Genomic DNA, 23,775 nt, shown 5'->3' with positions numbered 1-23,775 from the left:
TGTGCTGGGCCTGGCAGTGGCACAGCACGAATTACCAAGGCTGTCTATGCAACACAAGTGTCTGTGGGACACACACACACACACAAAAAAAGATCACAAGAACAACATTAGCTCTCAAAAGAGCTGTTGAGGATGAGGAGATCAGCAAGAAAAAGCAACCTAACAAGCCTAACTAAGCCCTATAGATCTCTGCACAGCAGCTCTCCCTTCTCTAATAACTGTAGGCACACGAGTGAGTCCAATGCCTGACGCTGCCTGCCTTTTATAAGGGGGGGGGGGGGCTCCAGGAGGGAATGTAGCCTGATTGGCTACAATGTACCTGCTGACTGTGATGTAGAGGGTCAAAGTTGACCCTAATGATGCACTATGGGGGCTAATCGAACTTCCGGAAAAGTTCACGGTTCTCCGCGAACGCGAACCACCGAAGTTCGCTGGGAGCCGTTCGCCGGCGAACCGTTCGGGCCATATCTATCGATGTAAAACTGTCAAAAGATTAGTCACTTTGCAAAATTACAGAGATGAGATGGCGACTTAATCAGGGAAGAATGTAACTTAGTGCTGCAGAAAAAGGAGCCCGTTTATTTTGCAGGGTGAATATAGCGCACAGCTGTCACTGTCTATCTCTGAGGTGGCTGATGTGTTTGTAAAGAGGGGGAGACTTTAAAAAGACACCAGCATATTTTTTTCATAAGAAACTCCATATTTGTTTAATCACTTCTGCCGCAAGGATGTAGGCCCGACGTCCTGAAAAGCGGCAGCTCATGCTAAGATGTAGGACCCACGTCCGAAAAGAAAGCCGCTGATCACACAACTTTTTTCGTTGTGCTTTTGTTTTTTTCGTCTGAGTAATACAATTAGCTTTTCAAGAGTAAAATACACTTTTTACCTATGTTGCTGTCACTAACAGTGGGCACTAAAAATCTGATAGATGTGACAAATGGTTTTGGGCTAGTCCATCTTCTCATGGGTAGTTCTCAGGGTTTTCTTTATTTTCATAATCACTTTCTGAATGGCAATAGCTCAGTCCAACTGCCAAAATAGCTAGCAAGCAAGTAAGTAGGGAGTCGGACTGGCATCCTTTCATAGATCCTTTCCATGGGGTACTTTTGTAAAAAATAAAGCAAAGGGATGGAGTAGTTCAAAGCCGATTTTTAGTGTCTACAGTAAACAACAACAGGGACATACAGTGGGTTGCTAAAGTATTCGGCCCCCTTGAAGTTTTCCACATTTTGTCACATTACTGCCACAAATACAAAGTGGTGTACATGTGAGAAGTGGATCGAAAACCATACATCATTCCAAACATTTTTTTTACAAATAAATAACTGCAAAGTGGGGTGTGCGTAATTATTCGCCCCCCTGAGTCAATACTTTGCAGAACCACCTTTTGCTGCAATTACAGCTGCCAGTCTTTTAGGGTATGTCTCTATCAGCTTTGCACATCTAGAGACTGAAATCCTTGCCCATTCTTCTTTGCAAAACAGCTCCAGCTCAGTCAGATTAGATGGACAGTGTTTGTGAACAGCAGTTTTCAGATCTTGCCACAGATTCTCGATTGGATTTAGATCTGGACTTTGACTGGGCCGTTCTAACACATAGTTATGTTTTGTTTTAAACCATTCCGTTGTTGCCCTGGCTTTATGTTTAGGGTCATTGTCCTGCTGGAAGGTGAACCTCTGCCCCAGTCAGGGGCGCCTCTGGCCATTTTGTCACTCCAGGCAAGGAAACCTGTGGCACCCCCCCCCCCCCCCTCCATGAAAATATTTGCAATGCGGCAGCCACAATACCACTGTGTCCAATTGTAAAAATGTACTGCTTGATTGTATTTTTGGTACATTTTTGCGATGGATTGATGATTGATCGATCGATGTGGTGGTTGATAATCGCCATATTCGATCATTTTGAAACAATCTGTCTGTAAAAATGAATGCATGTATTGACAGCTATAGGCTAGGGTTACTAAAAACAAGATTGGGTGAGTCAATTGTGAAGGTAAGATTGGGAGGGGGGCAAAGTAGAGAGTAACAAGGAATATTTATAATTACTTTTCTCCTGGCGGACTCAGTGCTGACTCGCTCAGTATGCAGTAGCAGTGTTAGGGAGTCTTGCCCAAGGTCTCCTACTGAATAGGTGCTGGCTTACTGAGTAGAAAGAAACAGAGATTTGAACCCAGGTTGCCTGTGCCAGAGGCAGAGCCCTTAACAATTACACTATCCAGAGAGAGGAAGAAAAGACAGCCAGCACTAGGGGGAGGGGGGAAACAAAGATGAATGAGGGAGAGAGGAGGAGTGGAGAGAGACTGAAAATAGCCTGACATGGAGCAGAGAACGTATCTGTATTGCAGCCACATAACACAGAGGCGACTTGCCTGTAATGTGACTCCTGTCCTGCCTGTCTCTCACACAAGTCAGAAAGCAGCCCTCCTGGAGTCTAGGGACTGTCGAAAACTTTTCAACCTGTGTAATACCTTATCTAGCTGACCACATGCAGTCTTTACAATGATGAGAAAGCAGACAGAGATTTTTTCTAAGGACACTGTAGGAGGCAAGCCTCTCTTCTGCATCATGCTGTGTACATTTACCAGCTTGCCGTCAAATTGTACATTTATTTCCCTCAACCAGCCTAGTGCTTCACATTGCCTTATATATTGTACCAGCAGCCTGGGGGAAAATCTTCCTCCTTCCTCCTGGCTAGTCCGTTCTGGAATGCACACAAAGACACCAACCTCCCAGTGGCGTTGCTAAGGTTTGTGACACCTGGTGCAGTAACTCATGGTGTCACCCCCCCCCCCCCATTTCCTAAATAAGACTGCATCACATGGTACCTGTGTGCTGGCATACAAATGGTTTCTGCTTCCTAAAAATGACCTTGGACTACATAAGAGAATTAGATAAAGTATGGTCAATGAGTGACATGATTATGTACTCTGTAATGTGCTGCAAAAGATGTCAGTGCTATATAAATACATAATAATAATGATATGGTAGAGTATTAGACTATGACTATGGCAGGATTATATTGTGAGCTCCTCTGAGGACAGTCAGTGACATGACTATGTACTATCTAAAGTGCTGCAGAAGGTGTCAGCGCTATATAAATACATAATAATAATATGGTAAGACATTACACTATGACTATGGTAGGATTAGATTGTGAGCTCCTCTGATGACAGTCAGTGACATGACTATGTACTCTGTAAAGTGCTGCAGTTCATGAAGGAGACCATATTTCTACTCCGAATATGGGCCCGATACAACAATAACAGTAACATTTCTATAGCCTTTCTCTCCCATAGTCGAAAAAATCACCGTGGGGTCCCCTTTATCAAGGTAAAACAACACAGAATGGTTACCATTCTGTGTTGTTTTACCTTGACAAAGGGGACCCCACGGGGCCCCGAAACGAGTCGTTGGCTAATGGAGTGGATTTGTGTCACATTGGTTGAATAAACCTTCATCTTGGATGGATTGAGTGTGCGGACCTTTTTGATTTTTTCGACTATAGTTCACATGGTCCGGCACCTCCACAGTGGTGTGCGATTCTCCCATTGATCTTCTTGATTTCTCTCCCATAGGACTCAAAGCGCAATACAAGAGGAGAGGGAAACGCTGCCCATCTCACCTATGGTTTTGCAGTTCAGATTGCACCTGGATGGCATGCTGCAGCTTTATGCAGCACGCAGCCGAATCCCTATAGCCTTTTTTAGCGATTCAGGCTGCGGCTGCACAGCAGAACAGAAACCGCAACCGAATCAGAAACGGCTATGGCTCCTAGTGGAAACTGGCCCTTAGCAAGAGATGAAGAAAGAAAGAAAGAAAGAAAGAAAGAAAGAAAGAAAGAAAGAAAGAAAGAAAGAAAGAAAGAAAGAAAGAAGGAAAGAAAGAAAGCGAATGAGAAATAGAAAAGGAGGGAGAATGTAAGCAAGGAAGAGAGGGATGGACAAAGGCCAGTACACATCATGCAATGCATGAATAGTTGATAGCAGATCAATTGGAAGGGGGAAATCTGTACATAGATTGCCTGCCATTGAACTAGGGAACAGGAAGAGTGACAGAGGACACACAAGAGAGAAGGAGGGAGCAGGGGACAAGTAGAAAGTGAGACAAGATACAGGAAAGCATGCATTTTTGCTGTAAATGCTGTGCAGAGAATAGTCACTCCATTACAAGAGCACTTCCTCCAGCCTGTAAAAGCTTTCAGCCAGCCTGATATGGGAGAGGGGGTAGGCTGGCATCTGTGCAGTGTGTGTGCTGAGAGAGAGGCTGTGACAGCATGGCAGGGGGACTGGATGCTTACACAGGCTTCATATCCAATCCATATATCCTGCTCTCTCCCTTCTCCATCCCCACCAGAATCAGAATCATTTATTTCGCCAAGTACAACAGGGGTTGTACCCGGAATTATTTTTGGCTCATATAGGGTCGGTGAAGGTACAAACACATACATGCGATCCTTCAACACACACAGGTACAGTATGGTACATAAGTAAGCATATACATACAGTATATGATACAGCACATGACTAGTGGAGGACGCGTGGGGCGGACTGGAGTGCCATGTGAGGAGCAGCCACATCTACCGGCGGCGCTCGCTCTGCAGCAGTACCAGATGCCCCGCAGTGTGTAAAAGAAAAGAGTGTAAGGAAAGAGAGAGAGAGAATCAGAATAGTGTAGAGAGATAGTAGAGAGAGAAAGAGCCCCTGGGGTTTGCCTGATGGCCTGATGTTACATGTCCTAGTGGCAGGGCATTTGCCCTGATCAGTCTGGAGGTATAAAGTCCAAGAGGGGCTGCAGGCACCCAGCTTGATGGCGGAGCTTATGGCTTCTGGCATGCGGTGGCTGCGGCCTAGTCCATGGCCTTAGGCTGGAGGCCTAGAGTGCGACAACAGGCTGTGGGCGCAGGGGGCCTGGCATGATGGTGGGACCTGCTCTCAGTGATCCAGCTCCTGGCTTGCAGCCCAGTCCAGCGAGGTGGATTGGCGGCCTAGGCAGTGAGAAAGTTGCAGCTAGTGTGGTGAGGGTGGCTGCAGCGCACGTGGAGAGGCCGGAGTCCCAGGTCCCCTGTGGCTGTGTCCTGCAGCGTGGAGATGGAGCATCTAGGAGCAGCAGGCGCCGGTGGGAAGGACAACAAGCCTGGTGCCAAGAGCCAGTGAAGCTAGCAATGGAGGGCGGCGAGCGGCAATGCAGCAGCCCGAGTGCCGTGGTAGGTGCCGAGTGCTGATGACGGTCCGGGGCAGCGCAGCTGGGAAGGCTGCATCTTAAATTCTCACCAGCTAAAGAGAAGCGCCGATCAGCTGGAGGGGTCCCGGCAGAACCCGCACGTCATCCTTCCCGCCGATCAGTTGGTGGGCAGCCGATGGGAGTCCCAGCGGGTCTTCTGCAGGTCAGCTGAGTCCCGGCGGGTCCAGGTGGAGGCTGTCGGCAGTGATGGAGAGCCGGGTTCCCGCATGCTGTGCTGGTCTGCCGCAGAGCGACTGCATGGTGCACCCAGGCAGTGGAGGTGGAGTGGCGGCACCTAGGACCGGGATTTCTCAGAAGCAGCTGGGGCCGGCATCACATCTCCAGCCTGCGCGGTGTCCCAGTCAGCGGCGATGGAGTGCTGGAGCAGCAGCAGGAGGGACCGTGACTGGAGCGGACGCGTCAGTGGTGCATGGCTCACTCAGATCTCAGCTCCAGCTTCCCCCTCGCTCCATCAATCAGGGTTTTGACAGGAGCAGAGATAACGCAAGCACAGGCTAGGTTCAGTTCATAGCAACGCAGACGCTCCATAGCCTCAGTCACATGCTCTGGCAGCACAGCCCAATACAGCCCAGTCTACAGGGCGGTGTGTAAACAAAGATCAGCTCCATGAGCCAGCAGCTGCAGATCCAGCTAAAGAGGGGAGGCTTTTCCTCTCCCAGCCTCAGTGAATGAATGTTTAAAGCTAAAATAGCACATTTTTGGGTGTTAAAATTCAGCTCTGTTGAAGTGGCATCTGCTGTCACCACCTCTAATGGCAACATGGGAACACCCTGGTGGGGGTCGCACTCCACGCACCCGGTTGCAATGCTAGTGCATCCTCCTCTTCTTTTCAAGTCATAAGGAGGGAGGGGCGGGCAGGACAGGAGTCACATAGACACACTCTAGATCCTGAGATAACACTAACATTAGAGGATGCCATACAAAGTGTTGTAGACAAAAGGTTTGTAGATTCCTTATTTGAGGCTGAGCAGTAGAGGCTTTCATTAGAACTTTTTATCTCCGTTCCCTAAGTATTCAGTCTCTAAGGAAAGGAAAAATAAACTTTTTTTTCCCTCAAAGCCGCCCTGCAATAAATCTGGCGCTCTAGGCAATTAGCTGGTCCGCTGGTCTCTAGAAGCGCCTCTGGCCCCAGTCTCAAGTCTTTTGCAGTCTCCAAGAGGTTTTCTTCCAAGTTTGCCCTGTATTTGGTTCCATCCACCTTCCCATCAACTCTGACCAGCTTCCCTGTCCCTGATGAAGAGATGCACCCTACGAGCATGATGCTGCCACCACCATATTTAAAAGTGGGGATGGTGTGTTCAGAGTGATGTGCAGTGTTAGTTTTCCGCCACACATAGTGTTTTGCATTTTGGCCAAAAAGTTACATTTTGGTCTCATCTGACCAGAGCACCTTCTTCCACATGGTTGCTGTGTCCCCCACATGGCTTGTGGCAAACTGCAAACGGGACTTCTTATGCTTTCTGTTAACAATGCCTTTCTTCTTGCCACTGTTCCATAAAGGCCAACTTTGTACAGTACATGACTAATAGTTGTCCTATGGACAGAGTCTCCCTCCTGAGCTGTGGATCTCTGCAGCTTGTCCAGAGTCACCATGGGCCTCTTGACTGCATTTCTGATCAGCGCTCTCCTTATTTGTTTATCTGTTCGGCCTGTGAGTTTAGGTGGATGGCCTTTGTCTTGGTAGGTTTACAGTTGTGCCATACTCCTTCCATTTCTGAATGATCGCTTGAACAGTGCTCCATGGGATGTTCAAGGCTTTGGAAATCTTTTTTGTAGCCTAAGCCTGCTTTAAATGTCTCAATAACTTTATCCCTGACCTGTCTTGTGTGTTCATTGGACTTCACGGTGTTGTTGCTCCCAATATTCTCTTAGAAAACCTCTGAGGCCCTCACAGAACAGCTGTATTTGTACTGACATTAGATTACACACAGATGCACTCTATTTAGTCATTAGCAATCATCAGGCAATGTCTATAGGCAACTGACTGCACTCAGATCAAAGGGGGACGAATAATTATGCACACACCAGTTATTTATTTGTAAAAAAATGTTTGGAATCATGTATGATTTTCGTTCCACTTCTTATGTGTACACTACTTTGTGTTGGTCTTTCATGTGGAATTCCAATAAAATTGATTCATGTTTGTGGCAGTAATATGACAAAATGTGGAAAACTTCAAGGGGGCCGAATACTTTTGCAACCTACTGTAGGAGAAACGTCATTCATGGTGCATTTTACTCTGGTAGAATTGTACTTATAACTTTGAATTTTAACTTTTACAATTTTTCGCCATAGTTGTGCTTTATATCCTAGTGTTTTTGTTCTCCATGACTTTGCTGGGTACTGTGTACCACCTCTATTTAACAAAACTGAAATAACCTCTATTTTGGTCTATAGCCAGCAATGTTTTTCGGCGACAGCTTTAAAATTCAGCATGGCGAGTGAGCTGTAGCAGCAGGAGAGCGGCGCGATTGGCGGTAGCGGTGGGAGCGTGCAGGTGGAAATCTACGCACTGGCAGGGATAGCAGCTCCCAAACAGGGCGTAGATTCAACGATAGCAGTCCGGAAGTGGTTAAAGTCCATTTATTTAACATACATTTTCCTATATGTTTATCAACATAAATAAGACATAAGTTAGACAATGCTATCTGTTGAGGGGAAGAGTTGAATGAGCCAGAAAGCGAGGGTTTATTTTTTCAAGATGGGAACACAGAAAGCCATAAAAAAAACAATGGGGATCTAACCTCCTTCCACACTATCCAGAACTAAAATATTTTTTTTTCATATTTCTGACTTTAAAAAGAACACAACACCTATTATCCAGCCAGAAAGAAGAATGAGAAACAACTCTCCAAATGCCATGCTACGCATATTATAGGTTATAAAACTCTTTCCTTAAAAAATGTTCATAATGTTACTCAATGGCTAACACGACCCTACTCTGAAAAAATAATCCATCCAGGCAAACAGCAGCTTTAGATGTTTTTTTTATATATATTTATTTGTTTGTTGTTGATCTCTGATTCTTTTCTAATGGTTATATGCCCAGTGATTCATATTTTTTACATATGCCATAATTTACAGTACCTTTCTTTTCCCCTGTGAATGGCACAAGGTCATCTCTGTCCTTGACACTGATTGCCTCCTGCTCCAGATGCTGGAGGAGGGCATCTCGATCAAGCGGTCCAGTGGAGGTCTTCTTAGTCTGGTCTTTCTGGCGCATCCCTGCTGGTAGCATGATGTTCTAAACAACCAGGAGAAAGGCATGTAGCTTAATTTACAACAAAAATGTTGCATGTAGCTACCATTCATAAGTTAACTTGGAAATTTCCCACCTGGAGCAGTTTATATCTTCCCTTCTCACCCAAAATGGTAAGATTTCCCTGTAGTAGTCTGTGCCTGTGCATCCCACACCTGTCTAATGGTGAGACTTCCCTGAAATTTTTGTCTCTGGCCCTACAACATTAATGAGATTAATAAGATTTTACTGTGTCTTTTTTGTGTCAATGTTGTGTCTCTATATCCTCCACCTGAACCCCCCCCCCCCCCCCCCCATAGGAGAGAGGTGAATAGGTCTCTTGTAAAGAGAAATGACAACGTGGTGGTGTGGCAATGTCTCATCTCTGGCCCTCTTGCATTGTAAAGCAGGATAGTGAGACTAGTTCCCTCTATCAATTTGTAACTTGACCCTCTCCCACAGGAGAAAGACCTTTAGCAATAGCTTATGTCTAGATCCCTTTTACAGTGATACTATTTTCATGTAGTTTGTGTCTCTCCCTCTTTTACAATGGTAAACTTTACCTCTGGTAGTTTGTGTCTTCTCCCCTACCAAAATGGATAGTTTTTCTTGCAGTAGTTTGTATCTCTGCTCCTTCTCCTAGTAATTTACCCACAGTACTTTGTGTCTCTGTCCATATCATTATGGTAGTATCTCTAAAGGTGCATACACACTCACTACATTCGGCAACGACAGGTCCGTCAGACCCTCCCGCTGGGTGGACGTTCAGCTGATAGTAGTGCGTGTGTACGTGCTGTCGGTGGACTAATAAGGCCGAGCGGATTGTTCAGAAACAGCCTTATCAGTCCGCTGACAGCGCGTACACACGTGCTACTGTCGGCTGAATGTCCGCCGAGTGAGAGGGTCCGGTGGACCCGGCGTTGCCGGCGGTAGTGCGTGTGTACACACCTATAGCAGTAGCTAAAGTTGTTTAGGTGATACCTTTAATGATTAACTGTACAAAATTTCTTTGTAAGCTTTTGAAACTTTAAGTTTCTTCTTCAGGCATAACCGTATGGTTCTGATCCAGTTCTGTATCATTCCTAAAGAAGAAACTTAAAGTTTCGAAAGCTTGCAAAGAAAAATAATACTGGACCACACTCAACTGGCTCAGCAATAGCTGCGTCTCTTCCACTACACTACAGTGTGATTTCCCTGCAGTAGTTTGTATTTCTACCTCTCCCTGATAGTCAGAGTCCACTGCAGGTGTTTATGTCGCAATATCACCTCTATTGCCCCAAAACTGAAAAATGTCAATAAAAAGTAATTTTAAGATGGTTGGCTAATTAGCCATAGCAATGGATAATGTATTTAGCATACTAAATTTCTGTACCTCAGGGTCCATCTCCTGCAGCTCTAAGTCAAGCTTGGCCAGTTCCTCCTCTGACATCCCGCGTAAGATTTCATCTTCATCTATATCTCTGTACTTCTCCAGCTCCTTCTGGTAAGACATTGTGCTCATGGTGGTGGTAGGAGCGGGTTTCAGCCCCTTCTGGCAAAAACAACACAATAAAAATGTAATTTCTAAGCAGAAAACAAAATGAAAGAACAATGGGTACATTTTATGAACCAATTGTTAATATAGGTTTTTCAACTGCCATAACCAATGGGTCAAATCACTGTTTCTGGACCAAAATCTGTGTCAAAATTGCAAGATAAATTGCAAATAATGAAATTTGATGTGAGAATTTTGTAGTTGGCCTCCCGAATTGTGTTCACAGAGTCCTTATGAGTCAATATAAAGATATTCTCCCAATCGACCTCCTACTCATCGTCTCCCATTGATTTTTCCCATTTGTCCATAAAAGGCAATGGGGTTTCAGGCCTAGAATCCTCAAGAAAGCTATACATCACAGATACTGTGTGCTGATACAGTGTTCCCTGCGTTGATCGTTTCAGATTTAAGGAAGGTGCCTTCCATTCCAGGCCAAAGTCTGTGTTACATGCCAGACGTGCGAGGATAATTTATAAAGCTTACACGCTTGCTGAAACACTTGAAAAGTACTATGAATCAGGGAAAACTCTAATCTTGCAGTCTTATCCACAGGATTAGGGATCCACGGAATGCCTCCGACAGGTTGGCCTAGGATCTTCTCATCCAGATCAGTCCACAACTTGAAATCGCTATAGCAGGACCAGTCAATTACCCTTGTGAAATGGCATATGATATATGCCAAAATCAGGGTCCGCTGCACCCCCTCTCTGTTTGGGCAGAGTCAGAATCTGTCTGTTGACACTTGTTGTCCTATAAATTCCCCTACTTTACGCTGAAGCTCATTGATATATTGTCTGGGAAGCTGAATAGGACCTGCCTGGAAAAGATAAAGAATTCTAGGGGGTATATTCGTTTTAACCACTGCTATACGCCCAAACCATAACATAGTCAGCTCATCCCACTTTTTCAAGTTATCAAACTGTGTATTCTGAATTACCTGGAAATGTATCTTGAAGTGCATTCTTGTACCCCTAGGAAGCTTGGCTCCTAGGAAGTAATCACTCCTGAGCTCCATTTAAAAGGCAAATAACCTCTTAATTTGTTGACCAGCCAGCACCAGGAGTACATTAATATTTAGGACCTCTGACTTTGTCAGGCTCATCTTTAAAGGCGACAATAACAGACTTGGCTTCTGAGAGAAATAGCAGGAGTGCATCTGCAAATGCTGCAATTTTAAATTGCTTGTGATGGATTCACCTGCGCTACATGCGCCCAACGTATGAAATATGCACACAAAGGTGTGCTGCAGAGTACCCCTTTAGGTTTTAGCCTTGCTTAACAAAACAGTGTTTCTGTCAGCCCAGGCCTCTTCTCCATAGGAAGTGATTGTTTTGTTTATTCTTCCCCTGGGGAGGGTGCAATAAACTCTCCAGCAGATTCCCTCACATTCAGTCTTCCTACATCACAGAGGCGCTAACAGCTAGTCAAGGACCAGGACCTGTCATGAATCCATAACTGTAAAAAAAAAAAACATTCAAAGAGACATTCACCATGCCTGTCCACCAGAAACACAGAGCCATATTGTCTCCTGATTCAACTCTGATATATATAATTCCACATGATGTCATAATTTGAGGAATATTTAGGAACCGCATGGGTGCTGCCATTCGCGGTTCACAGTGAATAATACACTGAGGGTGGTACACCTTTGAAGAGGTGAATGATTCTTCTAGCTGGTCCACAGACTGAGATATTGAACTCCTAGACAAGGAAGCTGGTAAAACAAGCACTATTGGTACCTATGGTTTCAGAGCATTATGGCAGAGCCTAAAATGTTGTTTTTATATCATATACTGAATATCCATAGAGTTGTGGCATAATCTGAGAAGATGCCAAAACTCTCTTCCTAAGGCAAGGGGTTGGTCTCAGCCTGAGGTCAGGTTGCTAGAGGCGGTGGATCATCTCAACTTACAAGATCCACCCCTAGCAAATAGAGGGTCGAATATGTGGAAACAAAGGCTGTCAAGGGTCTTTGCATTGCCTATCCACATACCATCCAGGATCTGGGCTTTATATCTTTGAACTATTATATTTTCTGTTTGGATTTACATTTCCAAAGGACACAGTACTTCTACTGCTCAGACTATATCCAACTTTTTCACTTTTGTTTAAAACATTTTCTATATTCAGTTTTCTGCATTATTTTCTTATAAAATAAACAATTAAAAATTGTTTGTCTAAGTGCCTGGTCTGAATATCTCTGCAATATCTCTGCAAGGAGTCCCGCTTTCTGAGAGAACGTTACCATAACTGTTTTTATTGATATTGTTATATTTTCCTATCTCTACAAAGGTTGTTGAAATAACCCTTTTCCTTACAGGACTAGCTAGAGTTACATTTGCGTATTCACACGCTAATGCAAATTGGTGGCAGCTACCTGATCTCTATAGGAGATCGCATATTGTATCGATTGTACATACAATCTAAATTGTATTGTGTGTGGACTCTCACCAACCAATCCAAAAGGTTACTTTGCCTGCAGTGCTGAATGCCTTCAGAATTCCCTCAGGGCCCTTTCACACAGAAGCAGTGCAGTAAATTTACCACATTCCACCACAGCTTAATGAAAGTCTATGGGAGAGTTCACACTCCCTACATTGCGGTATGCTGTGCCGGAAGTGCCCTATCTAACACATGTCCATACCTACATTACCGTGCGGCTTCTGCAGCGTCCTGCTCTTTGTGCTGTCAGTGCAAAATACAGTGCTAGGATCTCATCCTGTCACCCACATTTATATACAGCAACGTCTCTTGAAGCATCTTTTAATTTCCATCCACAGTCTGCTTCTCATACCTTGGAAATATAGCCCTTTAACACTATGGTGCTTATTCAATTCACTTTTCATCCTTTTTTCTCTTATAGGCCACTGCAGCCGCAAGGCCATACAACTCAGCACACAAGTGATTCCCCCCCCCCTTTTCTGCCCACCAACAGAGCTTTCTGATGGTGGGCTGTGATAGGATAGCTCCCCCCAATGTTTATTTATTTTGTTACAAATATTTATTTATTTTTACAATACATTTCTGTTTTTTTCTTTATATTAGGTGACTTTCTGGATCCGATATTCCACCAAACTATTCACCAGAAAAAAGGCTGCAATCCCTCACCCCATTCATACTCCATACTCAAGCTGTGTACACATGCTAGATGAAACTTAGTCGAGGCGGGCGATAACGGCTGTCTCTGACAAGATAGAATCCAGTGTGTCAAACACACGGGCATAACGAGTTGTGGCAAAAGATGGATGTGGCTAAAGAGGTACAATTTAAATAATGTGTAAATATAGTCGGCATATACAGTACACACACGCACTATATATATATGTATATATATATATATATATATATATATATATATATATATATATATATATACATACATACTGTATATTCCGGCGTATAAGACGACTGGGCGTAAAAGACGACCCCCCAACTTCTGCAGTTAAAATATAGAGTTTGGAATATACTCGCCGTATAAGACTACCCATCTTCCAACACACACCAAATAAAAGTAAAAAAAAACATCATATACTTGTGCTATGTATGAACAGATACTGGTGCTGTATTGTATTGTGGTATCCAGTATATAACAGTATGTAGGCCATCGATTATTGGATTGATCAACTCTCCCTCTCACTAAGTTGGTCAGCTCTCCTTGTCTCCAAGTTTATCAGAGCGGTATGGAAGAATAGATTGAGCTGTGCCCATAAAACACGCCTCTTTCACCCTTCTGTGCCACTCTTGTATTCTATTCACCTCCTTCTCTGCCTCTCAGATCTCGTACATGTGTGCCTGCGCCTCTTCACTACAGTCCTCAGCAGGGAGATCTGAGAGTTGGTAACAGGATAGGGTGCATCACCCGCCAATGACACCCGGCGTATAAGACGACCCCTGACTTTTCAGATGATTTTCAAGGGTTTAAAAGTAGTCTTATATGCAGTATACATAGATAGATAGATAGATAGATAGATAGATAGATAGATAGATAGATAGATAGATAGATAGATAGATAGATAGATAGATACAGTGGGATGCGATTTGTTAATCGTCATGTTTTTCCTGTATAAATCGTTGGTTGTTACGATAAAAAATGTCAGTTAAATATATCATGTAGAAGACACACACAGTGATATTTGAGAAGTGAAATAAAGTTTTGGGGATTTACAGAAGGTGCGCAATAATTGTTTAAATAAAATTAGGCAGGTGCATACATTTGGGCACTGTTGTCATTGTATTGATTCCAAAACCTTTAGAACTAATTATTGGAAGTCAAATTGGCTTCGTAAGCTCAGTGACCCCTGACCTACATACACAGATGAATCCAATTATGAGAAAGAGTATTTAAAGGAGAACTGTAGTGAGAGGTATATGGAGGCTGACATATTTATTTCCTTTTAGGCAATACCAGTTGCCTGGCAGCCCTGCTGATCTCTTTGGCTGAAGAAGTGTCTGAATCACACCAGAAACAAGCATGTAGCTAATCTTGTCATATCTGTCAAGATTGCCAAAAAAAACTGATCTGCTGCATGCTTGTTCAGGGTCTATGGCTGAAAGTATTAGAGGCAGAGGATCAGCAGGACATGCAGGTAATTTGTATTGCTTAAATGAAAATAAATATGGCAGCCTCCATACACCTCTCTCTACAGTTTTCCTTTAAGGGAGTCAATTTTACGTTTCCCTCCTCTTTTAATTTTCTCTGCAAGGTAGCAACATGGGGGTCTCAAAACAACTCTTAAATGACCTGAAGACAAAGACTGTTCACCATCATGGTTTAGGGGAAGGATACAGAAAGCTGTCTCAGAGATTTCAGCTGTCTGTTTCCACAGTTAAGAACATATCGAGGAAATGGAAGACCACAGGCTCAGTTCAAGTTAAAGGGAACCTAAACTGAGAAGGATATGGATTTTTCCTTTTAAAACAATACCAGTTCCCTGACTCTCCTGCTGATCCTGTGTCTTAAATACTTTTATCCACAGCCCCTGAACAAGCATGCAGATCTGGTGCCCTGACTAAAGTCAGACTGGATTACCTGCATGCGTGTTTCAGGTGTGTGACTCAACCACCACTGTAGCCAAAGAGATCAGCAGGACTGCCAGGCAACTGGAAACATCCCTTTTAAGGCTCAAAGTGGCAGACCAAGTAAAATCTTGGATAAACAGAAGCAACAAATGGTGAGAACACTCAGAGTCAACCCACAGACCAGCACCAAAGGCCTACAACATCATCTTGCTGCAGATGGAGTCACTGTGCAACGTTCAACCATTTGGCACACTTTACACAAGGAGATGCTGTATGCGAGAGTGATGCAGAGGAAGCCTTTTCTCCGCCCACAGCACAAACAGAGCCGCTTGAGGTATGCTAAAGTACATTTGGACAAGCCAGCTTCATTTTGAAATAAGGTGCTGTGGACTGATGAAACTAAAATTTAGTTATTTGGGCACAACATGGGGCGTTATGCATGGAGGAAAAAGAACAGCATTCCAAAAAAAAAAAAAACCTGCTACCTACAGTAAAATATGGTGGTGGTTCCATCATGCTGTGGGGACTGTGTGGCCAGTGCAGGGACTGGGAATCTTATCAAAGTTAAGGGATGCATGAATTCCACTCAATATCAGCAGATTCTGGAGACCAATGTCCAGGAATCAGTGACAAAGCTGAATCTGCGCCAGGGCTGGATCTTTCAACAGGGGCATTTCTAGGTTCCTGGGAGATCCAGGGCACCCCTGGGCACCAAGAGGGAATGATTGTGTGCCACAGCAAAAAATGGCCGTGGTCATGCTGCGGAAAGTGGGCATGGTCATAGGTGGGGCCAAATGTAGATGAACATAGCGGTGGCGTAACTTTAAATTATTCAATAGGCAGTATTTTACATAAATAAGCCCCTCACCTGGCTTCTGTCTTGTCTTCGGCTGGCTGGCCTGTGTGCTGTACTCAGCTGGCGGTTATGCTGGGCTGCCTGGCTGATGGTTATCCTATGCTGTGCTGGCCTGGCTGGTGGTGATGCTGTGCTGGCATTGCTGGCCGTGATGCTGTGCCAGCCTGGCTGACAGTGATGCTGTGCCAGCTGGGCTGGCGGTGATGTTGAGCCGGCCTAGCTTTGCTAGGTGACTTGCTGGGGGCTTTGCTGGGCTGGCCAATTTGCTGGGGGCATTTTGGGGGCTTTGCTGGGCTAGGGGCTTTACTGGGCTTTGCTGGGCTGGGACCAGGAGGCTTTGCTAGGCTGGGGGGGTTTGCTTTGCTGGGGGCTGTGCTTTGCTGGGCTAGGGCCCTGGGGCTTTGCTTGGCTGTAGATAGGTAGTTGCTCCCACTATAGGTTAGATAGGTAGGTAGGTCTCCAGTATAGGTTAAATAGGTAGGTGCCCCCAGTATAGGTTAGATTGTAAGCTCACAAAGGCTGGGGCCTCCTCCTAGTGTTTCTCATACTGCTGTAATTTTAACATATATACATGTACCAACTACACATCAACGATGTATGCATTTGTATTTATTCTATTCAATGTCATGACTGTACAGTGTCTTGTATTTCTTATGTATATATGTTCCCCATTATTTGTTTGTATTATGTACAGCGCTATGGAAGATGTTGGCGCTATATAAATAAAAAATAATAATAATAATAATAGGTAGGTGCCCCCAGTAAAGGATGGATGGATAGATAGAGATGCCCCCAGTATAGCTTAGATAGGTAGGTGACTCCAGTGTAGGTTAGATAAGTAGGTGCCCCCAGTATAGGTTTGATAGATGCCCCCAGTATAGGTTAGATAGATAGATGCCCCAGTATTGGTTAGATAGGTAGGTACCCCTCAGTATAGGTTAGATAGATGCCCCCAGTAAAGGTTAGATAAATAGATGCCCCCAGTATAGCTTAGATAGGTAGGTGACTCCAGTGTAGGTTAGATAAGTAGGTGACTCCAGTGTAGGTTAGATAAGTAGGTGCCCCCAGTATAGGTTATATAGATGCCTCCAGTATAGGTTAGATAGATAGATACCCCCAGTATTGGATAGGTAGGTAACCCTCAGTATAGGTTAGATAGGTAGGTGCCCCCAGTATAGGTTAAATTGGTAGGTGCCCCCAGTACAGATTAGATAGGTAGGTACCCCTCAGTATAGGTTAGATAGGTAGATGCCCCCCAGTATAGGTTAGATAGATAGATGCCCCCAGTATAGGTTAGATATAGGTAGCTTCCCCCAGTATAGGTTAGATAGGCAGCTTCCCCCAGTATAGGTTAGATAGGTAGCTTCCCCAGTATAGGTTAGATAGGCAGCTTCCCCCAGTACAGGTTAGATAGGCAGCTTCCCCAGTACAGGTTAGATCGGCAGCTTCCCCCTGTATAGGTTTGATAAGCAGCTTCCCCCAGTATAGGTTAGATAGGCAGCTTCCCCCAGTATAGGTTATATAGGCAGCTTCCCCCAGTGTAGGTTATATAGGCAGCTTCCCCCAGTGTAGGTTATATAGGCAGCTTCCCCCAGTATAGGTTATATAGGCAGCTTCCCCCAGTATAGGTTAGATAGGCAGCTTCCCCCAGTATAGGTTAGATAGGCAGCTTCCCCCAGTATAGGTTAGATAGGTAGCGTCCCTCAGTATAGGTTAGATAGGCAGCTTCCCCAGTATAGGTTAGATAGGTAGCTTCCCCCAGTATAGGTTAGATAGGTAGATGACCCGATTAATTAGGCGGAGCGGCAGGGGGAGCGGGTGTAGTTAAAAACTCAACTTCCATTCGGATAGACGCAGGAACAACCTCCATCTTCTTTTGACTTCCTCCCCTGGCATCCCTTGCATTGGTAACAGCGCCCTCTGTGATGACGTGAAGCCCCCTGTGATAACATCAGTCACGTCATCACAGGGGGCGCTGTAACCAAGGTGACAGACGCCGAGGGAGAAAGTCGGAAGAAGATGGAGGCTGTGTCTGTGTCGATCTGAACGAAAGGTGAGTTTTTAACTGCCTGCTCCCCCCGCCGCTCCGCCCAGTGCCCCCTCCTGCCGCTCAATCTGATCCGGGGCACCATGGCAACAGGTTCGGGGGCGGTGCCCCGGATCAAAGGCCCTAGCGACGCCACTGTCTTTCAACAAGTAAACAACCCTAAACACTGCTCAAAATCCACTAAGGCATTAATGCAGAGGAACAACGTTTTGGAATGGCCATCTCAGTCCCCAGACCTGAATATAATTGAAAATCTGTGGTGTGGGTTAAAGAGAACTGTCAATACTCGGAAGCCATCAAACCTGAATGAACTAGAAATGTTTTGTAAAGAGGAATGGTCCAAAATACATTCAAACAGAATCCAGACTCTCATTGGAATCTACAGGAAGCGTTTAAAGGCTGTAATTTCTGCAAAAGGAAGATCTACTAAATATTGATTTCATTATTTTTTTTGTGGTGCCCAAATTTATGCATCTGCCTAATTTTGTTAAACAATTATTGCACACCTTCTGTAAATCCAATAAACTTCATTTCACTTCTCAAATATCAAATATCACTGTGTGTGTTTTTTCGTAACAACCAATGATTTATACAGGAAAATCAGGACGATTAGCAAGGTTGCCCAAACTTTCACATCCCACTGTGTATATATATATATATATATATATATATATATATATATATATATATATATATATATATATATATATATATATATATACTCTTTAAAGGAGGCACCATTACCTTGCTGCCTGCAGATGTGCATAGTGTATGGATAAAAAGTTCCTGACTGTGAACCTAGGTTGTCTTATCACCACATCACATGTGTGTATAACTGACACTAACAGCCGGCAGCCACAAGTCACCCTTCCTCCACCCCTTCACTATCAGATCCAGCATACCTCCTACCAACAAGTGCACAACAGATTCTATGGTGCTTAGCCCTGCTAGCCATCAAAATAAATCTGAATAGAAGCACACTGTCTGGATAGAAATAAGGAATCATCCATTGCTGACTAGTGTGAACGGTGCAAGCTTCCAGAATTTATCATAGTGATTCAATAACCTGTTCAAATTTGCAAATCGTCTCTTATGACATTTAACTGGCTTTGCTGCATGCTATTTGTTTAGAAAGTCACTAAAGTGTTTTAACAGGTCTAAGCTGTAGTGCTGTTTTCCTATCCTTGCTTCTTTACATAACTAGTCACTAAAGCACAAAGAGCAGACAGCCACTAAAGTGGTGAAGCATCTGATGTTTTTGCTTGCTGCATTTTAGTCAGTTACTAGACAGTAGACTGTGTTCACACTATGCGCATTGCAGCACATTGCGTTGCTGCATGTGAACACACTACCCATACAATTGTAGGGGCATGTTCACATCCCTATATTGTAATAGACCACGTTATCTAAACACATAGCAAAATTCAAATGTTGCGCTATTTGTGCATGATAGCAACACCCATAACCAATGCTCACAAGCGGAAATGGCTGCAGTGGGCCCATAACTACATGTAGACTAATTTTCAAACAGTCTTGTTTACTGATGAGTGCCGTGTAACCCTGGATGGTCCAGATGGATGGAGTGTGGTTGGTGACCAGCCCCCATGTCCCAAACAAGTCATGCTTTGGGCCAGAACCATGGGGAGCTAGTTGGCCCCTTTAGGGTCCCTAAAAGTGTGAAAATGTCCTCTGAAAAAGTATGTGGAGTTTCGGCCTGACAACTTTCCTCCATGGTACACAAAAAAAAAAAGAACTCTGCTTTCTGCGACAAAATAATTTACATGCTCTCATGCGCTCATGCTGCATGGAATACCTCTGCAACATTGGTTGCTATCAGCATAAAAGGATATAAACTTATGGTGTGACCCCTATCCTTCCCTGACCTCAATCCTATTGAGAACCTTGGGAGCATCGTGAAAGAAAGGGCGGGAGGCAGTTTACATTCAAACAGCACCTCTGGACATCCAGCAAAGAAATGTAAGCAGAAACTCTCCAAAAAAATACAATGGATGCAATAATTGTGAAGCTGCAATCAAATAAGGGGTCCTATGTTAATATGTAACTTGACCTATTAAGATGTTTTTGATTGAAATAGCTTTTGATTTCAGTACATACAACAAATGTTCATTTTCAGTTCTTTACAGCCTATAAAGGTCCTTATGCAATTCACTTTTTCTCCTGAGTTTTCTCCTAGGTGATATTTTCACAACTTGTCATAAAATGCCTTATAGGAGACCAGCAAGCAAGAAAATACTCAAAATAAATTTGATAATACTTTTTTCATTAAAGTTTGGGTACTTTTTCAATTGTATAATGCTGAAAAGTTAGTTGTAAGAGAAGATTAAAATTATCTCCTAGGAGATAACTCGGGTGAAAAAGTTAATTGCATATGGGCCAAAATGTTTTGAAACTCTTTTGTGCATAATGATTTGAAACAGTGCTTTTTAAGTTCTTTATGTTTGAAAAAAACGTTAGTGTCAATCAAATTATAGTCTAATAGTTGATGACTCACAAATGATGCTGACTGCCCTTGCATAAACTATTTCTGAAAATCAGAGAAAAATATAATTAGCATAATAATTTGGAACGGTGTGTAAGTCAAACATCTAAGCTGCATGCTTGTTCAGGGTCTATGTCTAAAAGTATTAGAGAAAGAGGATCAGCAGGACAGCCAGGCAATTTGCATTCTTTAGGGTAGGAACACGTATGCAATTTCCACTATGTGCTAGAGCTGAACGATTTTCGGTTTTAAACCGAGAATCGTGATCAGGGGCTTGACGATCTTCAGATTGTCAAAGTGGCGGTTTTGTGGTGGTTTTTGCCACCACGCCGCCGATACATGCTCCTCTCCTGGCCCCCTCCTCTGCTCCCGGCCCCCTCCTCCAGTATGTTCTGATGTGATTCGGCCTCACCGCATTAGATTGTCACGTGGTGAGCCGTGGTGAACAGGCAGTAAGTGTTGCCAAGTACCACGGGGCCTGTACCAGGAAGTGTGACATCACTTCCTGGCGGGAGCCACCGTTACAATGCAACACTCGATGCCGGTTCACCACGGCTCACCACATGACAATCTAATGCGGTGAGGCCGAATCACATCAGAACTTACTGGAGGAGGGTGCCGGGAGCAGAGGAGGGGGTTGGGAGAGGAGCATGTATCAGGTGAGGGGGAACTGCTGCATATATACAAAGGGAAGAGGGGAAGTGTATGTGGCTATATATGCTAAAGGGGGGGGGGGGGGGGTCCTGCCTATACTAAAGGGGGATCTGGCTATATACACTAAAGGGGGGTCCTGCCTATACTAAAGGGGGATCTGGCTATATACACTAAAGGGGGTCATCTGCCTATACTAAAGGGGGGATCTGGCTATAAACATTAAAGGGGGGGGGGGAACTGCCTATATACACTAAAGGTGGGATCTGGCTATACACACTAAAGGGGGGCATCTGCCTATACTAAAGGGGGGATCTGGCTATATACACTAAAGGGAGAGGGAGGAATCTGCTTATATACACTAAGGGGGGGTGGTTGAGATCTGCCTATATACATTAAAGGTGGTGTGGGGGGGGGGGGAATCTGGTTATATACACAAAAGGGGATCTGGATGGCTAACCTGTACTGCGGTACCTATACATTGGCTAGCCTGTACTGTGGCACCTATACACTAGCTAACCTGTACTGGGGCACCTATACTGGCTAATTTGTACTGGGGCATCTATAGTTAGCTAACCTTTACTGGGGCACCTACAGCCGGCTAAACTATACTGAGGGCACCTATGCATGGCTAACTATACGGGGGAAATTAATACTCACCATCGGTGTGCTGCTCCATTGTTGTGTATTGAAAATCGTGAATCAAATCAAAATCGCAATTCCAGACAGAAATCTCGCAATTCAATCTTTTCCTAAAATCGTTCGGCCTACTATGTGCTATGGAAAACGCTCTGCCTAGTGTGTTCCTACCCTTAAAAGGAAAAGGAGCACTAATGGGGATGCAGTGATGATACTGAGGCAATACTTGGGATACTATAATGAAGGAGTGTGATATGCCTTCTTAAAACAGAAGGTATTTGCGATAATTCAGCTTTAAGTGAACATCTGTGGTTACCCACAAGGCACCGCTACGCATGTAAATTATCTCTTTATGCCCCTGTAGCCAGGCTTGCATCCAGAACCGCTGGTGTATAGCTAGCCTATAGCTTATAAAAATTACAGAGCCACATTAACCAACATGCCTGTGTCGTATAATGAAGGAGGCACTACAGTGAGAGAGAAGTAATATAGATTATGCAGATGCTCCATAGAAATTAAACCATTTGCTATGACAGGTTAGGCAATATAGTGCATTTTTGCTTCTGTAAATATTACAGTATATGCTAAGTATATTTCATCTATTATCTACATATCCTTTAACCACTTGAGGACCCACCCTTTACCCCCCCCTTAAGGACCAGCGCTGTTTTAGCTGATCTGTGCTGGGTGGGCTGTGCAGCCCCCAGCACAGATCAGGGTGCAGGCAGAGCGACCAGATCGCCCCCCTTTTTTCCCCACTATGGGGATGATGTGCTGGGGGGATCTGATCGCTCCTGCCTGCCTGGGTGTTGCGGGGGGGGGGCACCTCAAAGCCCCCCTCCGCGGCGAAATTCCCCCCCTCCCTCTCCTCCCTCCCTTCCCCGGAGATCCGAGGCTGCACAGGAACGGATCTGTCCTGTGCAGCCTCTAACAGGCTCCTGCCTGTCATGTGACAACGATCCCCGGCCGCTGATTGGCCGGGGATCGCTGATCTGGTACAACGCTGTTACTGTTAGCAGCGTTGTACGGATGTAAACAAAGCGGATTATTTCCGCTTGTGTGTACATTTAGCCTGCGAGCCGCGATCGGCGGCCCGCAGGCTATTCAGAGCCCCCCGCCGTGAATTGACAGGAAGCAGCCGCTCGCGCGAACGGCTGCTTCCTGATTAATTAGCTTGCAGCCGGCGACGCAGAACTGCGTCGCTGGTCCTGCAGCTGCCACTTTGCTGACGCGCGTTATGAGTGCGCGGTCGGCAAGTGGTTAAAGAGACACTGAAGCGAAAAAAAAATGATGATATGATGATTTGTATGTGTACAGCTAAGAAATAAAACATTAAGATCAGATACATCAGTCTAATTGTTTCCAGTACAGGAAGAGTTAAGAAACTCCAGTTGTTATCTCTATGCAGAAAAGCAATTAAGCTCTGCAACTTTCAAAGTCTTGGAGAGGGCTGTTATCTGACTTTTATTATCTCAAGTGTTATTGAACTATTTACTTTTTCTCTGCCAGAGGAGAGGTCATTAAAGAGACTCCGTAACAAAAATTGCATCCTGTTTTTTATCATCCTACAAGTTCCAAAAGCTATTCTAATGTGTTCTGGCTAACTGCAGCACTTTGTACTATCACAGTCTCTGTAATAAATCAACTTATCTCTCTCTTGTCAGACTTGTCAGCCTGTGTCTGGAAGGCTGCCAAGTTCTTCAGTGTTGTGGTTCTGCTATGAACTCCGCCCTCCAGGCCCCTCTATGCACACTGCCTGTGTATTATTTAGATTAGAGCAGCTTCTCTCCTCTCTTATCTTTTACAAGCTGGATAAATCGTCCTCTGAGCTGGCTGGGCTTTCACATAGTGAGGAATTACAGACAAGGGCAAAGCTGTTTGCAGGAAGAAAAGAGCAGCCTGAAACTTCAGTGCATGAGAGATGCAGGGGGAAAGAAACACACAAATGATCTCTTGAGATTCAAAAGGAAGGCTGTATACAGCCTGCTTGTGTATGGATGTATTTTCTATGTGTGGACATACTGTACATCAACCTACTTCCTGTTTTGGTG

The 23,775-nt window shown here is 44.4% G+C and overlaps 1 protein-coding gene across 3 annotated transcripts in view; it reads right to left on the bottom strand.

The window, feature by feature from the left end:
- Positions 1-23,775, bottom strand: part of TMOD4 (tropomodulin 4) — a 172,677-nt gene that overhangs the window by 106,603 nt on the left and 42,299 nt on the right. For all 3 annotated transcript variants that reach the window (XM_068253578.1, XM_068253579.1, XM_068253577.1), the window contains exons 2-3: positions 9,851-10,009; positions 8,328-8,484 (exon numbers count right to left, since the gene is read on the bottom strand). In XM_068253578.1, the coding sequence (XP_068109679.1) occupies positions 8,328-8,484; positions 9,851-9,979 (286 nt within the window). In that variant the 5' untranslated portion in view covers positions 9,980-10,009. The remainder of the gene's footprint in view (positions 1-8,327; positions 8,485-9,850; positions 10,010-23,775) is intronic.

This window comes from Hyperolius riggenbachi, chromosome 9 (assembly GCF_040937935.1).
Source record: "Hyperolius riggenbachi isolate aHypRig1 chromosome 9, aHypRig1.pri, whole genome shotgun sequence".
NCBI lineage: Eukaryota > Metazoa > Chordata > Amphibia > Anura > Hyperoliidae > Hyperolius > Hyperolius riggenbachi.
This window is presented reverse-complemented; position numbering and strand designations above follow the sequence as displayed.